Source organism: Nansenia antarctica (assembly GCF_963989245.1).
Source record: "Nansenia antarctica genome assembly, chromosome: 13".
Lineage (NCBI taxonomy): Eukaryota > Metazoa > Chordata > Actinopteri > Argentiniformes > Microstomatidae > Nansenia > Nansenia antarctica.
This window is the reverse complement of record NC_137683.1, coordinates 20674122-20699121: the sequence shown is the minus strand read 5'-3', so window position 1 is coordinate 20699121 and position 25000 is coordinate 20674122. Positions and strand designations below refer to the sequence as shown.

Here is a 25000-nt window from a genome sequence, read left to right as displayed (position 1 = left end):
TTTACGATCGCACTCCAGGGGAATTGGATGTGCGTATGTCAAGTCGAGTCAAGTCAAACTCGATTTAAAGCGGATTCTCACAAACTCTCAATACACTAAGGGCCGGTTTCACAGACAAGGCTTAAGCCTAATCCTGGACTAAAAAGCATCTTCAATGGAGATTTTACATTGAAAGTGTGATTTAGTCCAGGACTAGGCTTAAGCCTTGTCTGTGAAACCGGCCCTTAATGTTCCTTTCCTTCTCATCAGTTATGACCAGGAATAATGTGTGTGTGAACAGGTAGTAGGAGGCCACCAGGCCAGGAGGCAAAATTAAGAGTATTTGGGACACTTTTTTATTTCTTTTTAATTTGTACTTACTTACTTTGTACTTTTTTTTTACTTGTATGTGTGTCTTTGTGCTTGCATTGTTATGATTGTGTATATTGTGATTGTATTGCCTTTTATTGTGATCTTAATCCATGTACAGCACTTTGGTCAGAAAGTTGTTTTATAAATAAACTTGACTTGACAAACTTGACGGTTTATTGTACTCATCTGGATGGGTCAGAACCGCATTAGGAGGAAAGGGAGAGAGGACTGTTGAACTGGAGAGAAAGGGAGAGAGGACTGTTGAACTGGAGAGAAAAAACTAAATGGTTGTTGTTGTGTCGCTTATCTTGACTTAAGTTGTCACTATGTGCTTTAAGAGAGAGAGAGAGAGAGAGAGAGAGAAAGTGTGTGATTCTTGCAACACAAAGCTCTTCAGCTACACCTGTGTGAAGAAAATGATGCAGTTATTTGGCTCTGTCCATATCACAGCTTGCCTTCTAAAGGCCGGTTTAGGCTTCTGCGTCGAATTTACGTGCGGCTACGCCGTAGACTACGCGAGGGGTCTCCAAGTTTATAGTTCTACGTTGGTCCGCGGACCACGTCGCGTTGGTCGGTGTACTCATAGCGGCATAATAGCGATCAAAAAACTTGTTTTTTTTATGCTTGTTGTAAAGAAAATGTCTATAATGCATTGAAATGACAGTAAACTAATAAGATGGTTATCATAATTTTTCAAATCTTTATTAATGAGTAATTACAGAAAAGGTAAATGACATTTCTGTCATGGCTTCCGCATTTTGGTCTATCGCTGCGATGCGAAACGGAAATAGAAGTCGGAATCATGTGACGCAACCAAGCGGACCAATCACAGAGCTTACGGTTACGTGCGCTCTGACGCGTGGATAGATTTTTTGAGAGGAGCACGTCAAGGCTACGCACGGTCACGCGGGACTACGTAAGCTTACGCGTAGCCTACGGCGTCGACTTTACGCAGAAGCCTAAACCGGCCTTAACTCTGTCTGAGATAAGTGCATCATTTCACAGTTTGTTTCAACTGGTGAGTTCTAGGTAGTGTCAAGTTGACCAGAAGAGCGTCATCATACAAAAATCACTCACCGAGAACGACAGGACAATGTATTGACTGACTGACTTTAACAAACAAAGACAGAAGAAACTGGGTTATATTTTTGTTTTCCCACTCTGTGAATGGAGGGGGGCGGGGCGATCCTTGTTCTCGCTCTCTGCCAGTGATGTCAGTGAAAAGGGGGGTGAGTGACGTGAAATGCCACCAATCGCAGGTGTTTACATCCGGACAATCGGGGACCACGTGACCGTTCCTCTGGCTGCGTTCGTAAATTCGCTCTGGAAACCTGATCAGCACCCGTGCAATGCCTCTTGTCCAATCAAATTACTCGGTCCCTTTATGACGTTGAACCCAGCGTGCGCTGCGGCGCTCTCAGAGCGAATTCACGAACGCACCCTCTGACTCGCCGTGGTGGCACACTTCGTGATTCTCGCACGCAGCTCTTATGGCCAATAACGGGAGAAAACAACGAACAAAGACACTTGTTTCCAAAGCCTAAATCGTGACGGATAACCGTTCTTCGATCTGTTTCGTTGTTTTTGTGTCTCCCGGGTAGAAAAGGGGGGGGGTTTGGTTTCGCAGGAGCTGCCGTGACATTTTTTACGACGGTATTTCCACGTTTACCGTCTGAACCTGGTCGGTAAGTAGTTCTGCTAGCGGCTAGGTGGCTAACAGCTGTGTTGTGATTAGCTAACGGGGGAGCTAGCAGCTAGCCTCAAAGAGCTCTGATATCCCGCGTTGTTCGCTTAGCTCGAGTAAGACTATCGCGTCTCAAACCCAGACAGCTGAACGAGGCAGAAAAACAGCGAGTTCCTCAAGAACTAAGGTCCGATTCTCACGTTTCACGTGGCTCTCTCTGCCTCGGGAGAAACACTAGAACAATGTTTACCTTCGCTAGCTTAGCTTAGCCGCACGCTGCTTGGCTCGTATTGTCCCGTCTCACATTAAGTAGTGTCGCGATTATGTCGATGTGAGCTATGCCTGGCTGTCTTACCAGTGACACCATGTCAATCACAGTAGCTGTCGCCTGTCAAACACACTGACTCTCTCTTTCTAGAAACGAATCTGCCTGGCGCTGGTTCCCTCTGACCTTTACCACCAGCGTGCTTTTGGCTTCCAGGCTGGCTAGCCTCGGTGGGGAGAGCCACGCATGTGTGTGTTTTGGTGAGAGGCGAGGGAGGGGGGGGGGGGGAAAGAGGGGGGGAGGGCTTCGATGTTTGTTCAAGCATCAGACCACATGACCCACCTTGCTCGTAATGTATTTAGCTAACGTTAGCTAGCTAACCCCTGCTCCTCTAACCGGAGAGAAAACCTTCCAATCCACCACCCACCTTGGGGGAATAACTTTGTTCTTTTTTATTAGTCCTTTTTGAAGACTAAACAAACACGCGATGCCAGGTATGACTTTTTTTTAGATATGCGCTGTTGTTGTTGTTGTTGTTTTTTGTGGTACGTTCATTTCAAACCCAGTAGCTTTGTTTGAACACTAGATCTTGTTGTGTGTCTCTTGACCCTATGTTCCGTGTGAAATGCCATGCATTCTGTCCCAGCGATGCTAAGCTCGCTAGGGTGGGCTAGCGTAGTGGCGTTTGACGCGTCGCGTCGATCCATTGTGACGGTGGTGGGGGAACAGAACCCGACGCATTGTGACATTCTATCCCAGAGTTCTAGATTCGAAGCTGTGGATTGTTACATTGTTACATTCTATCCCAGAGTTCTAGATTCGAAGCTGTGGATTGTTACATTGTTACATTCTATCCCAGAGTTATAGATTCTGGAGCGTTGGATTGTTACATTGTTACATTCTATCCCAGCGTTCTAGATTCGGAGCGTCGGATTGTTACATTGTTGCGCTGCTGCTGGAAGGCTTTCTGGAACTGCCACAACTGCCTGTGTACCCCCCTGCTAACTTCTTTGACCACCATGCGTTTTACTATGCGATTATTTCCTCCGTCATCTTTTTTCCTCCCCACCCCCCCAGGCCTTTCCGCGAACCGTTAGCAACCTAGCGCTATATACCTAAGCCCCCTCCAATCCCTTTAACAGCTCGCGAGTTTCACGTGTGAGACAAGCGATCGTTCTGTCACCGGGTTCTGTGTCTGTGTGCGGCCTGTTTCCATCCAGCCTGGATGCCGAGAGGGTGCGTGTCTTTGTCTCTCAGCTGGTCGGAGCTAGGGGCTATGTCATGTGTAGGTGTGAAATGACTCGTGGTTTGTCGATGATACGACTGGGGGCGAGCTTACTAACTTCATGTGGTTTGGTAGTTAAGATTTATTTTTTATTTATTTTTTAGAGATAAGAGTTAATCATATTTAATCCTCGTGTCAAAGCGTCTCATACCACCGCTCCCGAGATTTCATATGGGTTCATAACTTGTTTACGTTTTCGTCTTCGGACACCAAAAAAATAATAAAAATAGCCTAGACCACCACGGTTACACAACGGGTCTAATGTAGCCAGCAGAGACTAGGCTAGTTAGCCTGCTGCTAACCAGCTAGACCCACTGGCTCCCGTCGGACAGGTGCGCTCCAGAGCTGTGTTGGCGATGTTGATGATTGCCAGATAACACGCACGTGGGTTGGTGTGTGACGTTAATCGCGACGCGGCACTGCAGCATTGCCCCGCTGTGTCCGTCCTAGTGGTAGTCAGGTGTTCTATTCTCCTCCCACCGCCCTCATCTCTGCATCGCTTTCCTCCGGGTTGCTGCTTGTCCCACTAGATGTGGGTACGGTTCCGTTGACCCCCCTCAGATAGCTGATGTTACCCCCGAGCAATCTGGAAGGTCTGTCTGAAGGGGCAGGTCTCTCTCTCTCTCTCTCTCTCTCTCTCTCTCTCTCTCTCTCTCTCTCTCTCTCTCTCTCTCTCTCTCTCTCTCTCTCTGTTATGTAAGCAGCTAGACAGTCTTGCTTTGGGATGTAGATGCCTCATTGCATGGTTGACACATCAGACGTTCTCGATCCTTGCTGATTGATTGATTGACTTTATTGGGGATTCCCCCCCAAAAAGATGCCTAGTCCAGGACTAAATCACACTTTCAGTGGAAAAATCTTTTTTATTTAGGATCAGCCTTAAGCCATGTCTGTGAAACCAGCCCCTTGTGTACCTGACCAAAGAGGGTAGGACATGAAATCATTACTAAAAACTCTTTGTGGTCCTCTAATGTGTTGCAGGCCTCTGTGTCCGTCCCCAGCGCAGGCTAGCAATAAAGTTGCCTGCGTTTCTCATCGAGGGATCCAGTTCTGTATTATTGCATATCTAAACTGTCAGTCTACCTTGTTTTAGCCCTCTCCCCTGTCCCCCTTTACACACACACACACACACACACACACACACACACACACACTCCGTCCTGCGTATGTCCCTCTCTTAACAGCCTGTCTTTGGACCAACTGCACCACCATCTTACCTCCTCCCAGTGGACTAGTAACCTACTTAAGCTAGCCACGTGTGTCTCCTCTCCAACCACACCCAGTCCCCTCCACAGCGCAGAGTCAGAGGGTTGGGGGTGTGGGGGGGCGATCACCACTGACCCAGCCACGTGTCTGTGTCTCCAACCACGCCCAGTCCCCTCCACGTTGCCAATAAGTAGCCAATGCCACAGCACACACTATATCACAGTTTACAGCTGCCAGCTTCTCTATGCACATAGTAGTTGGGAAATGCAGTATTGACATGTGCCATTGCAGTGAGTGTTTGCAGTGTGAGTTATCAGTGGTGGCAGATCTGGAACCTGGCACTCGGTCCAAACAGATGTGCATCACTGGCTCTACTAACTGTACACAATACTGGCTGTTAATGGTCTGTAGTGGTATATTCTACACTGGGGACCTTACTGGTGTTCACACAATACCTTCCCTCTATATTGGTATGTACTAGTCTGCGCTGGTGTTTGGTGGTTTGTAAGTGAGTTTCTATACCTGTTTTCTGTACCAGTCCGTGTGTTGGGGGCGGGGGGGGTTGGGGGTCACCACTGACCACCTGATTCTCATATTAAAATGTTTTACATGTAGCAATACGCCTTTATCCAAAAGCGACTTGCAACAAATACATTTGCCTAAGTAAGTAAATAATTTCCCCATCAGGCATCATAAGAAAAAGTAATCTATGCTCGGGCCAGGGGCCATTGGCAGTCATAATGCTAGAAGAAGGAAGAATTCCCCCCCCCCCCCCCCATATATATATATATATATAGCTCACTGACTACTTTATACCGTGTTTATCAGCCGGGGTTACATCATGGCCAATACGAGACTGTGGCGAGTTAAAGAGTACTCTCGTTACAACCTTGACACACACACACACACACACACACGTTGTTCCCTGTGTGTGTGTGTGTGTGTGTGTGTTTGTTTATAAAAACAGACCGAGTGCTCGTCGTCAGCGGTCCCTGGCATGCCGCCCTCGTTGCGTCAGAGAGGAGCTGGAGCGGTGTTGCAGACTTCAGGCAGTGTTTTGATAAACCAGCCGGTGGGGGGAGGTTGGGGATGGACGGACGGACGGACGTTGGCGACATTCGTTCCTGTTGAGTCATACGGTGACATAGGATCCCGTCCCTGGAGTGTTAATGTGGTGTCGTGTTCTTGTTTTTCAGTATTTTCGTGGCCCTCTGTGGCTCAGTCGGTAGAGCACGGCGCTAACAACGCTCTCTTAGAGTGGGGGTTCGATTCCCGCTGGGACCGTATATACTGAAGAATGTGTGCACAGTGTGAGCCGCTTTGGATAAAAGTGTCCGCTGAATGGCGTATATATATATCAGCCTTGTCAAACACAGTCACGTCAGTGATGCCGTACATGGATTCAGAACGTACAGTTAGTAGCCCACTGTTTCCCATATGCAGATGGGAGACGCCAGTCTAATTTGTCCTGCCATGGTCTCATAACGAAGTATAGTCCTGTTCCTGTCAACAAATTCTTCACTGACTTCATAAAAACATTTTCGTCCCACTCATATTTTTCATTTTTATTGTACAGATAATAGTGATGACAGACAGGAAAGTAAGGAGAAGAAGGGAGAGAGGGCAGGGCAGCAGGGCATGGGCCGGATGCAAACCCATGCCGACATGGGCATTATGTGTGTGCACTCTAGACCGCGGTGCTAGACCACTGGACCACCCCAGGCCACCTTCACTGACTTTTAATACGTCGTCCATGAGCCACAGTCTCACAAAGTCCCGTGGGCTACCCTGAGAGCCAGAGAGGTATCTAGGCCAAGAGAGAGATCTGGGATGAGATGTAGAGAGGCGTGTGTTATGACGTCAATGGTCAGCCCCGGTCTGTACAGGAAGAGATCGTCAGTGTTGATGTTTACCCAACTTCGTTTTGATGATGATGATGTTGTTGTTGTTGTTGTTGTTGTTGTTGTTTGGATAAACAAAATATAAGAACTGAGTCTCTGCAGCTATTTTCAGTCTCTACTGCTATTTTCTAAGGCATGAAAGGGCACTGTGTGTGTGTGTGTGTGTGTGTGTGTGTGTGTGTGTGTGTGTGTGTGTGTGGACTCGTCTTCCTCAGGCAGGCAGTCTTTTAATATAGTTAGAATTATGACTCAACCTTTCCGAAGGACAGAAGCGGCATTGATCGTCCCATTCAGGTTCTCTCTCTCTCTTTCTCTTTTATCTCTCTCTCTCTCTTATCTCCCCTTGAGTGACAGGTTATGTGTGTAGTAGTAGTGGAGCTGTATAGGACACAAATCGATGTGCTCTTGGCTGTCTCTGAGCCCCCCTCCTGCCTCCCACGTCCTTTCCCCCTGTCTCCCCCCTCCTCTCCCCCCCTACCTCTGCCTCCCCCCTCCTCTCTCCCTGCCTCCCCCCTCCTCTACCTCTCCCTCTGCCTCCCGTGTCCTCTTCCCCTGCGTCCTCTCTCTCTGCCTCCCCCTGTCTCCCTCTGCCTCCCCCCTCACCTCCCCCCTCTTCTCTCCCTGTCTCCCCCCTCTGTTTCCCTTCCAACAGTGTTTCCTGCGTAGTCTCCAGGCAGAGGCCCTATTGGCACAATAGACACGGAGCCTTGCTGTTCCTGTTTCTGTTCAGTCATCTGGAAATCATTCATGGCATAGGTATTACGTAGGTAGGTAGGTACTTCTGAGGCATTCCGTAGGTATTTCGTAGGTATTCTGTAAGTATTTCGTAGGTATTCTGTAGGTAATCCTAAAGGCTTTTTTGTTCATACGAGGCTAAATGACCTTTGGGGTGGTCTCCAGAATTTACATCTACTTATCCCTCTTACACCTATACAAGTCTTTGATACTTTAGCAAGCGTACCTCTTTAGCTACGTCTGCCTATTTAGCCTATATTATGTGTGTATGTGGCTGTATTTGCTGACTGTGAGTACCAGGCCCAGATTCACAGGTCAAGGGTCAAACCCCTCCTAGATCAGGACACTTTGGGCCGGTTTCACAAACCTAGTCCAGGATTAAATCACACTTGGCTGCAATGAAAAATCCCCATTGAAGATGCTTTTTAGTCTGGGATTAGGCTTAAGCCTTGTCTGTGAAACCGGTCCCTTGTGACCAAGGCAACAAACAAACCCCAGCGACCAGTCGAAAGGCCTCTCAACGTTGCCATTGCCTGGTGAAACTGTCAATCTTACCAGCCACTTAAGCAGGTCGCCAATAATCATCCATGAATACTAGCCTATATTTAGCAGACTCCTTTATCCAAAGCGACTTACAACAAATGTGTCAAAGTAAGTGAATCATCTATCCATTAGTCATCATAATAAGAAGAAATCAATGCTAGGACCAGGGGCCATGGGAAGTCACTGTGCTAGAAGAAGGAAGTATAGCTATTTTATAGAATGTATTTACAGTGGAGAAACTGTACGGTAGTGGGGGTGAAGATGTCTTTAGGAGCCAGCCATCAATGTGAAACTGTCAACCTTACCAGCCACTTCAGCACATGGCCAACAATGATCCATGAATATACTTCAGTTTAAACGATTCCCTGTACCCAGGAGTTCAAAACCTTTAATCTAGATCAGAATGATCCAGATGTTTTCTTGTGATCCAGGATCAGATCTATCAGGCAGATTTTGAGGAGTACAGGGCATATCTGCCAGATAGATCTGATCCTGGATTGCAAAAAAGATTCTGGATCATTCTGATCTAGGGCATAAATGTACTGCACTTATATAGCGCCTTATTCCAAAGCGTTTTACAATGGCCTCTCATTCATCCATTCACACACACATTCACACACCAATGGCGGCAAGCTACCATGCAACGCGCCCGTCCGCTCGTTGGAAGCAATTTCGACACGTTGGCCAGCCGGGGATCGAACCGCAGACATTGCGATCATTAGACGCCGCCTCTACTGAGCCACAGCCTCCTCTGTGTATCAGACGGTCGATGTAGTCGTCAGACGCAGGCCGCAGGAAGTTAATGGTTACCAGCCTCTCCAGTGTCACGGGTGTCATTCAGGACCTTTATGGAGATAAACAGCCAGACGGTGAAGCCTCTGATGGAGGCGGGCTGTGTGGTTATTGTGTTAGCCTTATCAAGGTGTGTGTTTTATGTGTGTTTACAGAGAGGTTTATTGGTGCTGTTAGGCCCTGTCCACACATACACAAGGTATTTTTAAAGATAGCCTTTTTATATGCGTTTTGGCCTTTCGTCCACACGCAAACTGCCTGGAAACTCGCTGGAAACTGACCTTTTGGAAAACTCCCTCCAGGGTGAAGATATTCAGAAACTCTGTTTGCAGTGTTGATGTGAAGACGGGTAAAACAGAGTTTTTGGCTTGTGATGTCAGTGGGCACCATTATCTCCTTTGCTTACATCGTCCAGAGGCGACATTTCCATCAATACCCATGCTCCTAATCTTTTTCTGTGTTGTTTTGGGAGCCCCTAGGGAGGTTTTGGGGTCTCTGTCTCAGTACTAGCACAGCCCCTATGGTGGCTTGTGAATTGAAGGAGGGAGGGAGCCGGGTGTGAGCTGGTGACTGGAGGGTTGCTGGCATCACATCGAAGGTATCCTACCACCACTGACGTTGTGCCCTTGAGCAAGGCACTTAATCCCCAACTGCTCCAGGAGCACCTGATGGGGGCTCACCCTGTGCCCCTAGTTTTCTCTCTGGCGGTCAATAAAGTATATCTTCTTCTTATCCTCCTCCTTATTCTTATTCTTGTGTGTGTGTAACCACGTCTCTCTCCTCTCCCTCCTCTTCCTTCTCCTTCTTCTTGTGTGTGTGTAACCACGTCTCTCCCTCCTCCTCCTCATCCTTGTCCTTGTGTGTGTGTAACCATGTCTCTCCCTCCTCCTCATCCTTGTCCTTGTGTGTGTGTAACCATGTCTCTCTTTCTCTCAGAGCCGGCGGAGATGAGTGGTCCTGAGGTAGCGAAGACGCCGGGGGGCGGGGCTCCCGGGAAGGAGGGGAAGGAGCCCGTAGCCAATGGGCACGCAGGAGAGGGAGGCGAGAACAACCCCTTCGCTGAGTACATGTGGATGGAGAACGAGGACGAGTACAACAAACAGGTACGCACACGCACACGCACACACACACACACACACACACACACACAGCTAGTCTCTGGGGTATGGATTTGAGTTCCATTGGTGGCAAAAGTCCCACACTGCTTTGCCTCATCCTGAAAAAGAGACACATAAAGCACATTAGAATAATGATAATAGTGTCATATTTTAAAATGAGTAATTTCCGCGTCACTGCTGTTTTATGATATTATTATTAATAATAGTAGATCCTTTTTGTCAGATGCCTGATCAGAAACATACTGGACCTCAAATTCATACAAAAATAAAATATAATATGGCTGAATAACAATGATAGATGACGCATGGTGTAACGTTATGTTAGCAGCGGTGCAGAAATTACTTTTAACATGGGGGCGATGAAGAAATATCTAGAAAATCAATTTGAAGTGACTCCTACTAACAGACACCTTCCACGTGTTGATAATCCTACTGTATCATGCTTGGTGGGTGGGGACAAAAAGTAAACAGGACGTTTACTCACTGGCTGCGTCAACCTTTCCTTACCTCAGCGGCGTGTGTGAGTTTCATTTAGACGTCCATGTTAACGGGATAGAGCAGCCACACAGCTCTCACGCACGCCTCACACTGGCTCCTGTGACTCGCTCGCTGTAGAGTCGGAGTCTCGCTTATTTTTCAAGCTTGAGGCCGACGTGAAAATGATCTTAACCAGCAACATAGGCTACAGTTTCAATGTCTACATCTGTAAATATGGATATTCTTTTTTTAAATCAACGCTTCCGCTGTCTGTTTCAAAGCAGAAACCCCATGTAGGGTATATTATGTTAAGTAATAGAACATCAGGTAAAGGGCAGTATCTCTCTATCTCTCTGTAGTTTGGTATTGTCTTGCCACGGCAACATTGTGACAGTATACAGGGCTCGACATTAAGGCTTGTCTGCTTGTCCGGAAACATTTTATGTTCGGAGTGGACTTCCTCCTGCAGTTGTCCGACGGACAAGTCAAAACAAAGAGAAAAAAAGAAAAATCAACATGTATTAATATCCGCAAAAAATGAATTCCTCCATAAGTTCTACAGTAATAACTGTTTAGCGAGCTATGCTGCACCTCCTTCTCGCTGCCTATGAGGCGCGGCATAGCTATTAACTCCACTGCCCGCGAAAGTGCCAACTTTGGCTTGTGGACATTTTAAGTCCGTAGTGAAAGAAACCAACACGTTACTCAAGCCAGCAAGCAAGATGTTCCTTCAAGCACCTAAAACTGGCCAGGTGCCAGGAAAAGCGGGAAACGCAAAATGTCATCGGACGAAACACCAGCACCATTGCACGGTATGCTGCCTTGTCAATGTAGCTGCCTTGTCAATGTAGCTGCCTTGTCAATGTAGCTGCCTTGTCAATGTCTGCTGCCTTGTCAATGTCTGCTGCCTTGTCAATGTAGCTGCCTTGTCAATGTATGCTGCCATGTCAATGTAGCTGCCTTGTCAATGTAGCTGCCTTGTCAATGTATGCTGCCTTGTCAATGTAGCTGCCTTGTCAATGTATGCTGCCATGTCAATGTAGCTGCCTTGTCAATGTAGCTGCCTTGTCAATGTAGCTGCCGTGTCAATGTAGCTGCCTTGTCAATGTATGCTGCCTTGTCAATGTATGCTGCCTTGTCAAACAATCTATGTTCGCTAGGAGCCCGGGTATGTTGTCACACGCTGTCTTTAGGGCTGCAACTAACGATTATTTTGATAATCGATTAATCTGCCGATTATTTTTTAGATTAATCGGATACACACAAAAAAAAGATTTATTTTGCAAATTGTATTTTATGTTTTCTAAATCAGCCAGGCCTATACATATACATGTGCAAAATGAATAAGTATTAATAAAAAATAATATAAATAAAAAAGGCTTTGCTACATCAAATAGGTATAACAACAGGCCATGGACTATGGCGGAGATTGTGTCAATAAAGTAGTTGAACTCTAGCTCAATACATGCATTGTTTTAGGTAATAACTTTGCTTAATGTAAAGGTCAGTAACCCAAAGTGCAATATAGGCTACAGACAAGACACTAATGTTTTTATATAACAGATATGCTCCAAAACAATGCAATGTGTCCTCTCACTCCATACAATAGGCTAGGCTACAGTCAGTGCCTCACTCTAACTCACGGGTAGCTTGGTAGGCTACCACTAGCTAGCCTTTAGCTTATCACCTCTGCTCTACCACTGACGTTAGCCAGCTAGCTAAATACACTTGTAATGAAATATTGAATTCATGAATGCGAGCAAACACTCACTGGCTATCGCATTACATTACAGTCATTTAGCTGACGCTTCGCCAGAACTCACACTAATGCATTTGCATGGAGAGCAGGAGACCATGGAAGGGCTGAGCCCAGCAGTACTTATATAATAAAACAATAGGAAGTTAGCTGTAACCCTCCTCTATAGAAACATAGTTACTGCTCTGGTTATCAGCACAGCTACGCAGACTACAGCTGGACGAGCAGCGTAGTGACAGTCAGCTAGCGGCAGCAGCGAGCTAACCCTGCTAGCTAACTCACTAGCATGTCCTGACAGCAGACAGATTCACGCTCAAGGCTTTTGAGTAGCATGATTTAAATGTAGCCGCCGTGCCGGTGTAGGTACCGGATTTTCCCACTTTTCCGGTTCCGGTCATAGGTAGCGCTATGATTCGCTATGATTCGCGATGCCTACACCGTGGCAAGACAGCGTGGCGTGCGTCAACAGGAAGTAGGTTTGTTATGGAACACGACCCGACGAATCTATAATGGAATTCGTCGCCAACGAATTTCATTATCGATTTCATCGATTCGTTGTTGCAGCCCTAGCTGTCTTAACATTTACTGGGCACAATACATCACAATGGTAAATGTCATACCAAATTAAAGAAGGAAGTCTTGGGCACATATTTTGTATTGATTATAAAATAACTCAAAAATAAAACAATCATGCCTGGGTCAATGACGTGACGTGTACATTTTGTGTCCTGTTCTAAAATTAACAATTAATATATATATACATTATGTTAACTAACACTATTTGCTCTCCTTTATTGAATACACAAAGAGTTTATGGTGATTTTTTACAAATTCAGGCACTTTCAGCTCTTTAAAGGGTTGAAAAGTAATTCGGTACAACTGTCCGAACACAAATGCAACCAGCTAATGTGCCATTAAAATGATACTGCAAAATGGTTAAGGATTTTTATGTAGAAATGTTTGCTTTCCTCAAATCACTTTTGTCACCCAAAAAATATTTCACTGATATCATTCAGAGCAACCAATTTCAAGGCACCATTTTGGATCAAATCAACTGATAATCATCATGTGACAGGATATGACATCATTAAGACCCCTGCAGCAGACCCTCTGAGTGAGAAGAAAAGTAGCCAGCTCTCTCTTAACACTAGAACCGCCAGAGCGCGCTGTATACCTAAAACCGCCAACGGGTCAAATTGACGTCTGTGCTTGGCTACGGCATTTCTAGTATCCGAGTAGGGCTGGGTATCGCCACTGATTTCCCAAAACGATTCGATTCCGATTCACAGCTTTCGATTCACGATTCGATTCAATTCCGATTCGATTTAGTTACAATATCAATTTTCCTTGAATATGAAGAGATTCTCAGAACTAATGCTATAAATGGTTCAAGGAACCCTATAACATGTAGCATTGTTAAACATATCAATGTTTACATTAAGAATTGACTCCAAAGCAGTTACATGAATGTACTTCTTATTGGAACATAAATGAACATCATTTTGCTAAATCAGACACTACAAAAAGTGCTTTACTGCAGCCAGTGTAAATAAAGGGGCTACAAACATAGCCTATCGGTAAACAAGACATCACATATCCCTCAGGACTGTCTCAAATAGCTTATTTGCATAATATATATATATACAAAATAAAAATGTGCAAAACTCAAATGAAAATAGTGCAATAGATGAGGGTATTTTGGGGAACAAAAAAACACATTGTAAACCATAATGTCCATGAAACTAAAGCCCTTCATTACTGCTTTCTCACTTTTTGGAGATTGGAAGATTTTATTCAGGAATAAACATAATTGGAAAATCAATGATTATTAAAATACTGTAGTATACAGTAACAATAAGTTAGTGGAAACACCACAAATCTACGGAACCACTTATTGAGGCATCACCCTCACGTGAAACATGGAAAAGAGGATCCGAAACAAGCCTCGCTGATAAAGTGGCAAGTGGTTGTCAGGTACGAGTCCATTGCTCTGGATGTCCAGCTGTCACACGTTATGGCAACTCTCTCTGCTGGCTGGAGTGAAGTTGCGATGTCACGTTTCACCTGCGCGGACATGTCTGGGACTATCACTTCACTCAACTGTTTGCGTGTCGGTAACACGTAGCGCGGTTCTAGTACACTGACGACGCTGTAGTAATTTGTTGGGCACGCGGAGAATTTGATTGTAATTTGCAACCAAACGTCTTTATCAGCGAGGCTTGTTTCGGATCCGCTTTTCCATGTTTCACGTCAGGGTGATGCCTCAATAAGTGGTTCCATAGATTTGTGGTGTTTCCACTAAATTTAACCTCCACTGCGCACAGCTTGCATATGGCTTTGCTTTTGTCCTGCTCATCTCTATCGTCATAATTTTTACATCCAAAATGCACCCAGACATCTGCCTTTAAGCCTGGTCGTTGCGTGAGATATGATAAATTCTTGTAGCGCGAGATCTGGCCACGAGATCTCGTTGCGGGTTGAAGCTGCAAGCAAAAAAAAACAAAACAAAAACATGAAAGATCGATCTCGGGATTTATGAATCGATAATCGCTCATTCAATGAAGATTTTTTGAACCCAGCCCTATATCCGAGCCTACAACAAAATGTACTCTGTCATTGTATTAAGGCATTGTGTTCACAAATGAATATTTCAAGTCATAAAATGGTGTTGGTCCTCTTGTTTTATAATTTAAGTATCTTTGACAACACTCATCGCTTTGCCTGTACGTCAATGTAAATCAGTCAAAAAATAACACTGGAAATGGGTAGGCTATTAGAAGAACATTTGGGTGGTGTGATATGCGTAAAACGTCATTCACCACATAAAAAACTAAATTAACAAAGTACCTACCCCAAATGGACCATAATAACCAAAGCATCGGCCTATGTTGCAACAGAATGTGACGAAAGAAAGCGCGCCTCCTGGGATGTCTCAGTCGCTGAGCTGAAGGCATTTATTGCTCTGCTATATGTGAGGGGTGTATACTGCCGGAAAAAACATTGAAATTGAAAGTTTCTGGTCGGAGAAATGGGGAAATGCCTTTTTCAACTCCACATTATCTCAGAACCGGTTTCGGGAGATCATGCGCTTTGACAGGAAGGAGACCCGACGCTCCCGGTTGACCACCGACAGGTTTGCGCTCATGGCTAAAGTGTGGGAGAGATTCAGACAAAACTGCATCTCATGCTACAAGCCAGGGCAGGACATCACCGTGGACGAATAGCTGTTCACGACGAAAACAAGGTGCCGGTTCACGCAATATATGCCCAACAAGCCAGATCAATTTGGAATTAAGTTTTGGCTGGCAGCAGATGTTGAGAGCAAATACCTGCTGAATGGCTTCCCATACCTGGGTAAGGATACAAGCAGACCAGCCACGCAGTCCCTCGGAGAGAATGAGTAGACTTTGAATCATATCATTGTAATTGCTAGGCAACGACATAAACAATGCAATGCCGCGTAGATGGACTATTGTTTGTGCCGTTGCCTATAGCGGTTATAATGCATTTTTATATGTGGGTCGATTTGACGTCGTGGCGGTTATAGGTATAAATGCCTGTATTTTTTATTTAGATGTATCTATACCATATTTAATAATAGGAAGTGCAACACATTTTAGGAAAAGTCAAAGACGGGGGGACTTCAATATTTTATTAAAACATAGTTATGTACAATTGAAAAACCCACTTGGGTCAAATTGACGTCATGGCGGTTCTAGTGTTAAATGTTTGATAAATGCACTTTTCTGCTCCCTGTTATGAATGTCCCCAAATATCACATCATTCGGTACAACCGCTAAAACACACTGAAAATGTTGAAATATTTTAGAAAGATATATTTAATATGAATTCTTATATTGCTAAGTTCAAGTTCAAGCTCAAGGTCAAGTTCTCACATAAGTAGCTAAACATGTGCCTGTTTTAACTGTTTACTTGAAGAAAATTCGGTACAACCAAAAAATAATCATTCGGTACAACCAGAAATCTGGTTAAATATAAATATAATGGTTGTACCGAATGATGACAATCTATGTTAGTCCTATTTGCACATCTTTGGGTGCAAAATATAAAATATATTATTAATGGAAAATGTGTTATACATCATTTAACTTTTTAACTTTTTGCACTTCTGAAAACCTTATCCGTCATTGACCCGCCTAGAGAATCTGGCAAATCATGCTTTTGAATCAAAACATTAATGCTGGCATGACCCCTTTACTTTAAACTTTGAAATCGAAAGTTCTCTGGCGTGCACGTAGATCCACAGTAATTGTTGGAATTGGAATGTAATTTAATATTCCTGGCTTTTAGTGTGTTAGTAGACAGACACACACACTACGCGTGTCGTCATATTTGGTAACTTGAGCTCTCGGACAAGTAAAAGATAAGTTCACTTGTCCGAAGGACAAGTACCTGAAAAAGCTTAATGTCAAGCCCTGGTATACATTTCCATCTTGCCTATGTTGCTATCAAAGTTGCGTGAAATGTCGTTGGCACGATTGCGAAATATTAAAACCAATAACATTCCTGTGGAAATGCTCATGCTCTGAATAATTTGTCTACCACTCTTTCTCCTGTTCTCTCTCTCTCTGTGTCTCCCTGTCTGTGTGTGCGTGACTGCGTTCTGCTTATAACCGTTTCACTTTTCAAATCGCTCGTTAAGGATGGATGACAGAGACTGACCCCAGAACAATTTATAATGAAGTGAAATTAAACATTATATTATTGATGGCCATTATCAAAGGCAAACTCGATGTACAATGATAGGGCTGGTTGTAGCAGCTCTGCAGTAGCCGCGTTACATAAAAAATAAATAGATAATAGGTAGGGATGGGACAATACACTCAACTCACGATAGGATGCACCTCTCGATAGAGGGGTTCACGATACAATATCATAAATAAAACAAGGTGAAAAAGCTGTTTTAGCTGATTTAATGGCTTTGCATAGCTTACACGCAGTGCAAGTCTTGTCGATGACTCTATTACCATCTTCTTTTAAGACTGGAAACCCGAAGAACTGCCACACAAATGATTTGTATCCAGATGGAGCATCCTCAATTTCGGTCGCAGGGTCCATGTTTGACTGGTCGAATAACGTTACATTCAGGCCATCCTCCATCTCTCTCTCTCTCTCATTCCCTCATTTCCTCTCCAGACTGGCCACAGAGCAACTGATGACAGATTAGTTCAGCGTAATGGGCCGACTGACTTGTCTGTCTCACTCTCCCCCCCTCCCTCCCTCCCTCCCTCCCTCCCTCCTATCTATTGGAGAGTGCTTAATGTTGAAGGGTTGTTAAGTCACTGTTGAAGCTCTCATTTAGATGTTAACCTTTTAATGTGTCAGTCACTAAAGGCCACTTGAAATTAAATTTTCTCTCCCTCTGTCACTCTGTCTCTCTCCCTCCCTCTCTCTTCCTTTCTCTTTCTCTTTCTCTCTCTCTCTCTCTCTCTCTCTCTCTCTCTCTCTCTCTCTCTCTCTCTCTCTCGCTCCCCCCCCCTCTCTCTCTCAGGTGGAGGAGGAGCTGCTGGAGCAGGAGTTTTTGGAGCGTTGTTTCCAGGAAATGTTAGACGAGGAGGATCAGGATTGGTTCATCCCGGCGAGGGACCTCCCCTCGGGGGTGGGGCAGATCCAACAGCAGCTCAACGGCCTGTCAGTCAGCGACGGCAACGCAGAGGAGATGGCGGTGAGACACACACACACACACACACTACATATAAGTATACACGCGTGTACGTAATACACACACACACACACACGTGTTGTACATATAAGTAGACACATGTACATAATACCCACACACACACACGTGTAGTACATATAAGTAGACACATGTACGTAATACACATACACACTCAAAATTAACACACACACACACAAGTAAATGCAGCTAAATAATGACACACAGTGTACACACATACTTACACACACTCGTAAATACGTCTAAACAATGGACTGCATATGTGTGTAAAATATGGTATCTGGATATTCACACATGCTGTTATAGTAGTGTTATATGACCTTGTTTACTGCTTGTAAACTTTTATCGATCGTATACTCACGCTACCTCCCTTTTTTTCTCTGTCTTTCTCTTCAATCTCTCTCCTTCTCTCCGTTCCTCCCCCCAGAGCAAGAGCAGTTTGAACCCAGATGCGAAGGAGTTTATCCCTGGAGTGAAATACTAGGAGTCCCCCTCACCCCCAAGGGACACAGACACACACACACACAGACACATGCACACACACACTCACACTCTCAGAGACTCTGGCGGTCACGGCCGCGTGCACACACACATATACACACACACACACACACACACACACACATACACCACACACACACACACACACACACAGGGTCAGGGCGTGTCTGTAGACCCGTAGAGGGGTGGGGGGACTCTTTAAGCTTTTTATTTTTCTGTTCGTTTCAACTTGTAAACTAAGGGATGGGGAGGGTTGGGGTGGGGGGTGGGCGGGCGGGCGGGCGGGCGGGCGGTGAGGTGAGGTATCAGCAGTGGCCTGGAGGTGGCGCCGGTGCTGCTGCAATCCCACCCAGAACCACAGATACACACAGTATAGTGTTTTAGTAACTCTTATGGCCACCATCTCGAATCTCCCAAGGTGCACCTCTTCTGAACAGTTAGTCCTCCTTGTTGTAAGGCCCTTGTCATAAGCGGTTGCCCCTGACATCGGGGGGGGGGGGGTCGTCAGCAGGGTGTCATTTGAGATTTTCGGGGTTGTAGAGGTTTTCCATGGACTCGATTTTTGCGTCGGAGTCCACAGGTTTCCGTGACAACAGCAACGAAAAAAATCCCTGTTTGAGTCTCCCTCTATGACATCATCAATGACTCTCTCTCGCGTGTGTGTGTAATCAAGCTGTTTTTATTTCTCTGGGCCCGATTCCAAACCGAGGACTCCCAAGTCTCCTAGCCATCCTCCTACCCCCTCGTCGACCTCATCCCTCCCGCAGATAGTCACGGGAATTCAAAGCCAGCTCTCTTGTGTCTGTTTAACGGTTTAACTCCCGACATCCTGGGGGGTATTCCATCAACGTTGCTAAAGGAAAATCTAGGCTTATTTTGATTTTAAAAATCATGCGAGACTTATCAAAAATAAGCCCTGGATTTTCCTCTAGTGACGTTGATGGAATACCCCCCCTGGTCAGAAACAAGTTCGACTAGTTCCACTCCAATTTTCTTTTAGCTTGTTTCCTAGCCGACCTGTTCAGATCATGTTGAGGGTTGGGGCTAGAAGGGGGTTAGTGGGGGGGTTAGAGGGGGCCGGAGGAGAGGGTTTAGGACGGGGCCGCCAACTCAGTACTAAAAAGGACCCAGCAACAGCCGTGTCGAGCTGTTGGCCACGTGATTGGCTGCCCAACATTTCAGGATCACTCCTCCTTACCTCTCCTCCTCTGTTATCAGGATCTCCGTTTATCTCTCCTCCTTTCCTTTTTTTTTCCTTTCTTTTTTTGTGTTTTTGATTCTTTTTGTTGTTTTATTTTTTGAGGAGGGAGTTGTTTCTGTGTGTCTCTCCCGGGTTGCCGTACTCCGTGGTCAAGTCAAAGGGTTGGGGGGGTCTAGGAAGGAGGTTCCCCCTGTAATGACAGATCTAGGGTCAGACTACAGTAGCCACACATCTTAACCTTACCTAATAAGGAATGAAATGTTCATTTGGAACATGACCCCTGACCCTGGAGCTGTACTTAGAGAGGGAACGTCCGTATATGGGGTTGAGGGCGGGCGGGGCTTGACTGCGGGGAGGGGTGGGTGGGGGGGGCAGGGGGTGTGGTCAGCAGGGAGGAACGTTACGGAGTGTTCAGGTCGAAGCGTGATGGATAGAGCAGGTGCGAGTGTCTGTTCTATGCAATGGGGAGTCACGGCTGCTCTAGACGTCGCATTTCTAGCTGCGACACAAAGCCAAACGTCTCCCGCTATCCCGCTGGACGCGTGCACCCTGGGTAAACCAGTAGGAATGTCTGCCAGGTGGATTGTACATGAAATCATTTTTGTGATTTTTTGAGTTGAAAAGTCCTGACGACACAAAGTACGAATTTCAATACAAAAAAAAGGAGAAAAAAAAAAGATGAATAAAGATTAAAACTGCAGGCAAACGTTCTAGTGTGTGTGTGGTTTCTTCTGTTGTGGCTTGTCCCGTTTCTCACACTCTCTCTCTCACACACACATGCTCCATTCTAAATACACACATAACATACCACAAAGATGGAAACAATCGATTGGCCAGTGTGCACAGTAGGTAAACGAAGCACTGTGTCCTGTTTCTCCACTCTTCTCCTGAATGGTGCACTTCCCTCTGCCATGTGCACTTAGAAGCACACACCTCAACATGCCACGTGGACACAGAAATACAAACTTCAGGAGAAGGGTGGAGAATTGGGACAAAACGTCAAGACAGAAGCAGCCGGATGCATTCTTAAGTCTTTAGGGATATACTGTCTGCTCAGATTCAGCAAAGTTGATTGGACGGCGCTTCACAGTACAGATGGACAATGACCAAAACATGTTGCGAAAACAAACTAGGAGGTTTTTATGGCAAAGAAATTGAATATTCTGCAATGGCTGAGTCAATCATCTGATCTCAACCCGACCGAGCATGCAGTTCACTTGCTGAAGTCAGAACTAAAGGCAGAAAGATCCAGGAATAAACAACAACTGAAGGCAGCTGCAGTAAAGGCCTGGCAAAGCATCACATTTGGTGATGTTCACGGGTTCCATCCAGACTTCAGGCAGTCATTGCCGACAAAGGATTCTCAACAAAGTATACAAAATTACCATTTCATTCATGATAATGTTAATTTATCCAATTACATGTGAGCCCCTGAAAATTGGGGACTGTATAAAAATGGTTGCAATTCCTAAATGTTTCATACAATATTTTTGTTCAACCCCATAAATTAAAGCTGAAAGTAAGTGCACTTCGATTGCATCTCGATTGTTTAATTTCAAATCCATTGTGGTGGCGTACAGAGCTAGAATGATGGAAATTGTGTCACTCAAAATATTTCTGGATCTAACTGACTCATGTAGAATGCAGCTCTAGACATTGTATTTCTATCTGCCTATGTCCAACAGAATCAGAATTACTTTTATTACATCCCAATGTACAAATACACAAGAGTAAAATTATTTGGCTTTGGTTCCTCAATATTGGCATTGCAGCATTAAGATACAAAATAATTTATTAAATAAAAATCGATGTATTATTTAATAATAATAAAGTAAAGTAAAATACGTAATACTAAAGTAATTAAGTAAAATAAAGTGATAGTACTACAGTGGCTTCAGTAGTGCAAAAATACTGTGCAAAGTACAATGAGATGAGTATATAATAATAATAATAATACATTAGACTTATAGCGCTAAGTCTAATGTATACAACATAGGGGAATTGCACACAACCCAAGAGATGGCACCACATTTTATTTATTTATTGTTCTTGTTTATTTGGAATAACCTGCAATAGAAATAGGCAAAAAGAGGTCAAAAATGTTGATTCAACTTCGAGGATGAGGATGATGATGAAGGCAGGTCAATTCAATGGCTCTTGTTCTGGCGGTACCCCGGGCAGGTCTTCGGACGGGACATGGGCGTCTGGTGAGGAAGAGGGGAGGATGAAATGTGAGAGAGGGAGCTAATTCTATCAGTTTCGCTTCACTATTCACTGAGTACTGAATTGAAGTTGAAAGTGATATTGAGCACTCTCTCACACACACACATGCACTCTTTCTCTCTCACACACACTCCGAGACACAAGCACTCTTTCTCTCTCACTCTCACACACACACACACACTCTTTCTCTCACACACACCAACACGCACTCTCTCACACACACACACTCTTTCTCTCACACACACCAACACACACTCTCACACACACACACACACTCTTTCTCACACACACCAACACACACTCTCTCTCACACACACACACACACACACACACACACTCTTTCTCTCACACACACACTCTTTCTCACTCACACACCCACACTCACTCTTTCACACACACACAGCCACACACACACACCTTGCTGGCGTAGCAGGCCTGGTACTCAGTCTGAAGTGTTTTCCCAGAAGGCACCAGGTAGTGGGCACTGGGCTGGGAGGTGGTGGGGGGTGGGGGGGTCACTCTGGGGAGGTGGGGGGGCGACGCCCGCGGCAGGACACCAAACCTTTCACTGTACTCTGACACCCACGGGCGCCTGGGAGGGGGAGATGGAGGCGGGGGGGGGGGGGGGCGGGAGAGGAGGGGAGGGGAGGGTTCGGAGAAAGGAGAGGGAGAGAGGAGGAGGAGAGGGTTGGGAGAGAGGGGGAGGATATATGTGTATGTTGAGATATGTATTCCTTCATGTTCAAATTCACAATAAATAGGTCAGGTTTCATACAAGCCCTTCTGAGTCATCTGTACACGTGGGTTTGTTCTTACTGGCACTTTTCACTTGTATTTGTTTGTGTAAATGTGTGTGTGTGTGGGGGGGGGGTACTGTACCACTGTTTGGGTCTGAGGTGGGGCTGGGGGAAGCAGGGTTCTCTCAGCTTGATGCTCTTCTCTGCCAGGCTGAAGCTCTGCTTGTAGGTGGTGGTGTCCTCTAACTGTGTCCCTACTACACACACACGCACACAGGCACACATTACATTTACATTTACATTTTTGGCATTTAGCAGACGCCTTATTCCAAAGCGACTTACAATCAATACATTTGAATACTAAGCATGTGAATCAGCAGTCCACCATTCGTTGCAGGAAGAGTACTCTAGCTCGGGCCCGGGGCCACTGATAGAAGGAAAAACCTTCTCCCTATTATCGCCTTCTACTAAAACGACACACACACACACACACAGTCAGGCATAGCTGGGTCTGATGTAGGTGTATTGGTCGGGTGTGAGGCAGGGGATGGTTGAGCGTACCTCTCTGAGAGAGGGCGGTCTGGGCAGCCAATCGGTGGTTGAGGAGACACTGCAGCTTGGCTGACTGACACATGTCCCTCAGGTAGTCCTGGTTACTGTGACCTTCAACCCTGTGACCTTCCACCTTCTGACCCGGCTCCTCCCTCTGCTGCTGCTGCTGCTCCACGCCACTTCCTGTCTCAAAACAGGAAGCAGGGTTCAGGAGGTGGAATGTAGAGGGTGTTTGTTTTTGTTTGTATTGTATGCAATTGTATGCATGATGGAATAAACCTTGAAACAATGTGTTTTCCTAGGGGGTTGGGGAAAGCAAAAGTGCAGTGTGTGTGTGTGTGTGTGTGTGTGTGTATCGTACCTTCTCCACTCCCGATGTGGGTCAGTCTGCTTGCTGTCACCACAGCCTCTTTCATGGCCGGCACGGTTTCCTTGACAACCACTACTTCCTGCGTCCAGGCCTCTCTCCTGATGGAGCAAGGTCGAGTGGAGGCGGGACTTAAGATGGCCGTTGGTGAGGTTACAGAGCAAGTGAGGGAACGAGAGAAGGGAGGGCGGACGGGTTTGGGACCAGGTGGGGTGGAGGGGGAAGAGGAGGAGGTGGAAGAGGTGGCCTGTTTGGCGTCTCCAGAGCTCAGTGTTTGTCGGACCTCCAGGAAGGGGGATCCCTGAGCTGCTCCCGTACCCAGGGATGGGACCTCCATAGCGGGGAGAACTCCCTGCACAGCCCCCCCACCACCCTGGGGCTCAGAGTCCCCTTCCAATAGAGCTACCACCAGGGACTTACCCTTCTGGAGAGAGAGAGAGAGGGGGGGGGGGGGGTATATACATGTTTACACTAGCTCTATCTGATTGATTGAGAGTGACAGTCCTACAGCAGTATTCACTATGAGAACAGGGTGTACAGTTCTCCATTGCATGGAGAGAACAAGAAGACAGATAAGTAAGTCAGTAAAAACAACAACAATAGTTACAGATTAGAAGCACGTTTAAGAAGATGCATTTTGAAATGTGAATTTAGCAGTTGCCCATATCCCAGAGGCTGTGTAGGAGGACAGTAAGGTAGGATAGTCAGGTAGGATAGTCAGGTAGGATCGTCAGGTAGGAGGACTCACCTGGGCGAAGGTGGATGATCCGTAGGAGCTGTTGGTGGTCTTAAAGCAGTACCTCCTGAACCGGGCCCACGTGTCACTGTCAAGCTACAGGCAGGGGGCAGGGACACACTCAGGGTCACACTGGAACACACGCACAGACGCACGCACACGCACACACACACACACACACACACACACACACTGTCCTACCTTAGGTGGGGTGATGAGGGCGGGGTGGGCGGGTTTGTGGTGGGGCCTGGGGTTGAGCTGGTGCACCTGTAGCAGGCGCTCGTTGAAGGGTCTGAAGTCAGTCCTGTAGGTGGTCTGTAGACCCCCACTGGGGCGAGGACCCCAGGTCTGGGGGGGGAGGGCGGAGGAATGAAACGTGTGTGTGTGTGTACGTGTGCATGCGTGAGAGAGTGAATGGCCTGACCATGTTCAATGACAAACACTATGGCTGCGTTCGTAAATTCCCTCTGGAAATCTGATCAGCACTCATGGAATGCCTCGTCCAATCAAATTACCCAGTGTGCGCTCCAGCGCTCTCAGAGCGGATTTACGAACGCAACCTATGATAAGCCCCTAAACAGCTGGTACATCCGTACGCCAGCATTGACTAAGTGTTGCTTACGGGTGGTCACAGAAACCAAGTAGAACCAAGTAAACCAGAACATTACCTGCAGACGACGTCTCAAGGAACTCATCTAGTGTTTACAGCTGCTCTGTCTGTCTCTCTGTCTCTGTCTGTGGCTCAGGCAAGGGAATGTTAGGGCTGTGATGTCACAGTGGGTCAGAACTACAGTACCCCCCCTGGGGGTTGTCATAGAGATAGAACATTGAGAGAGAGCTGGGTGGTCAGAATGGTGATGATGTCACAG

General features: G+C 46.0%; 1 protein-coding gene across 2 annotated transcripts; it reads left to right on the top strand.

Annotated features, from left to right (window-relative positions):
• The first annotated feature begins 1820 nt into the window (after positions 1-1820).
• On the top strand, positions 1821-18534 carry LOC308169741 (polyadenylate-binding protein-interacting protein 2B-like). Of its 2 annotated transcripts, none has more exons than XM_080544468.1 (4): positions 1821-2036; positions 9699-9865; positions 17626-17799; positions 18242-18534. In XM_080544468.1, the coding sequence occupies exons 2-4, from the start codon at positions 9710-9712 to the stop codon at positions 18296-18298; spliced, it is 387 nt and encodes a 128-aa protein (XP_080400594.1). In that variant the 5' UTR covers positions 1821-2036; positions 9699-9709; the 3' UTR covers positions 18299-18534. The 2 variants fall into 2 exon arrangements, with proteins under 2 accessions (XP_080400594.1, XP_080400593.1); XM_080544467.1 differs by lacking the exon at positions 1821-2036 and adding an exon at positions 2657-2794.
• Positions 18535-25000: the final 6466 nt, after the last annotated feature.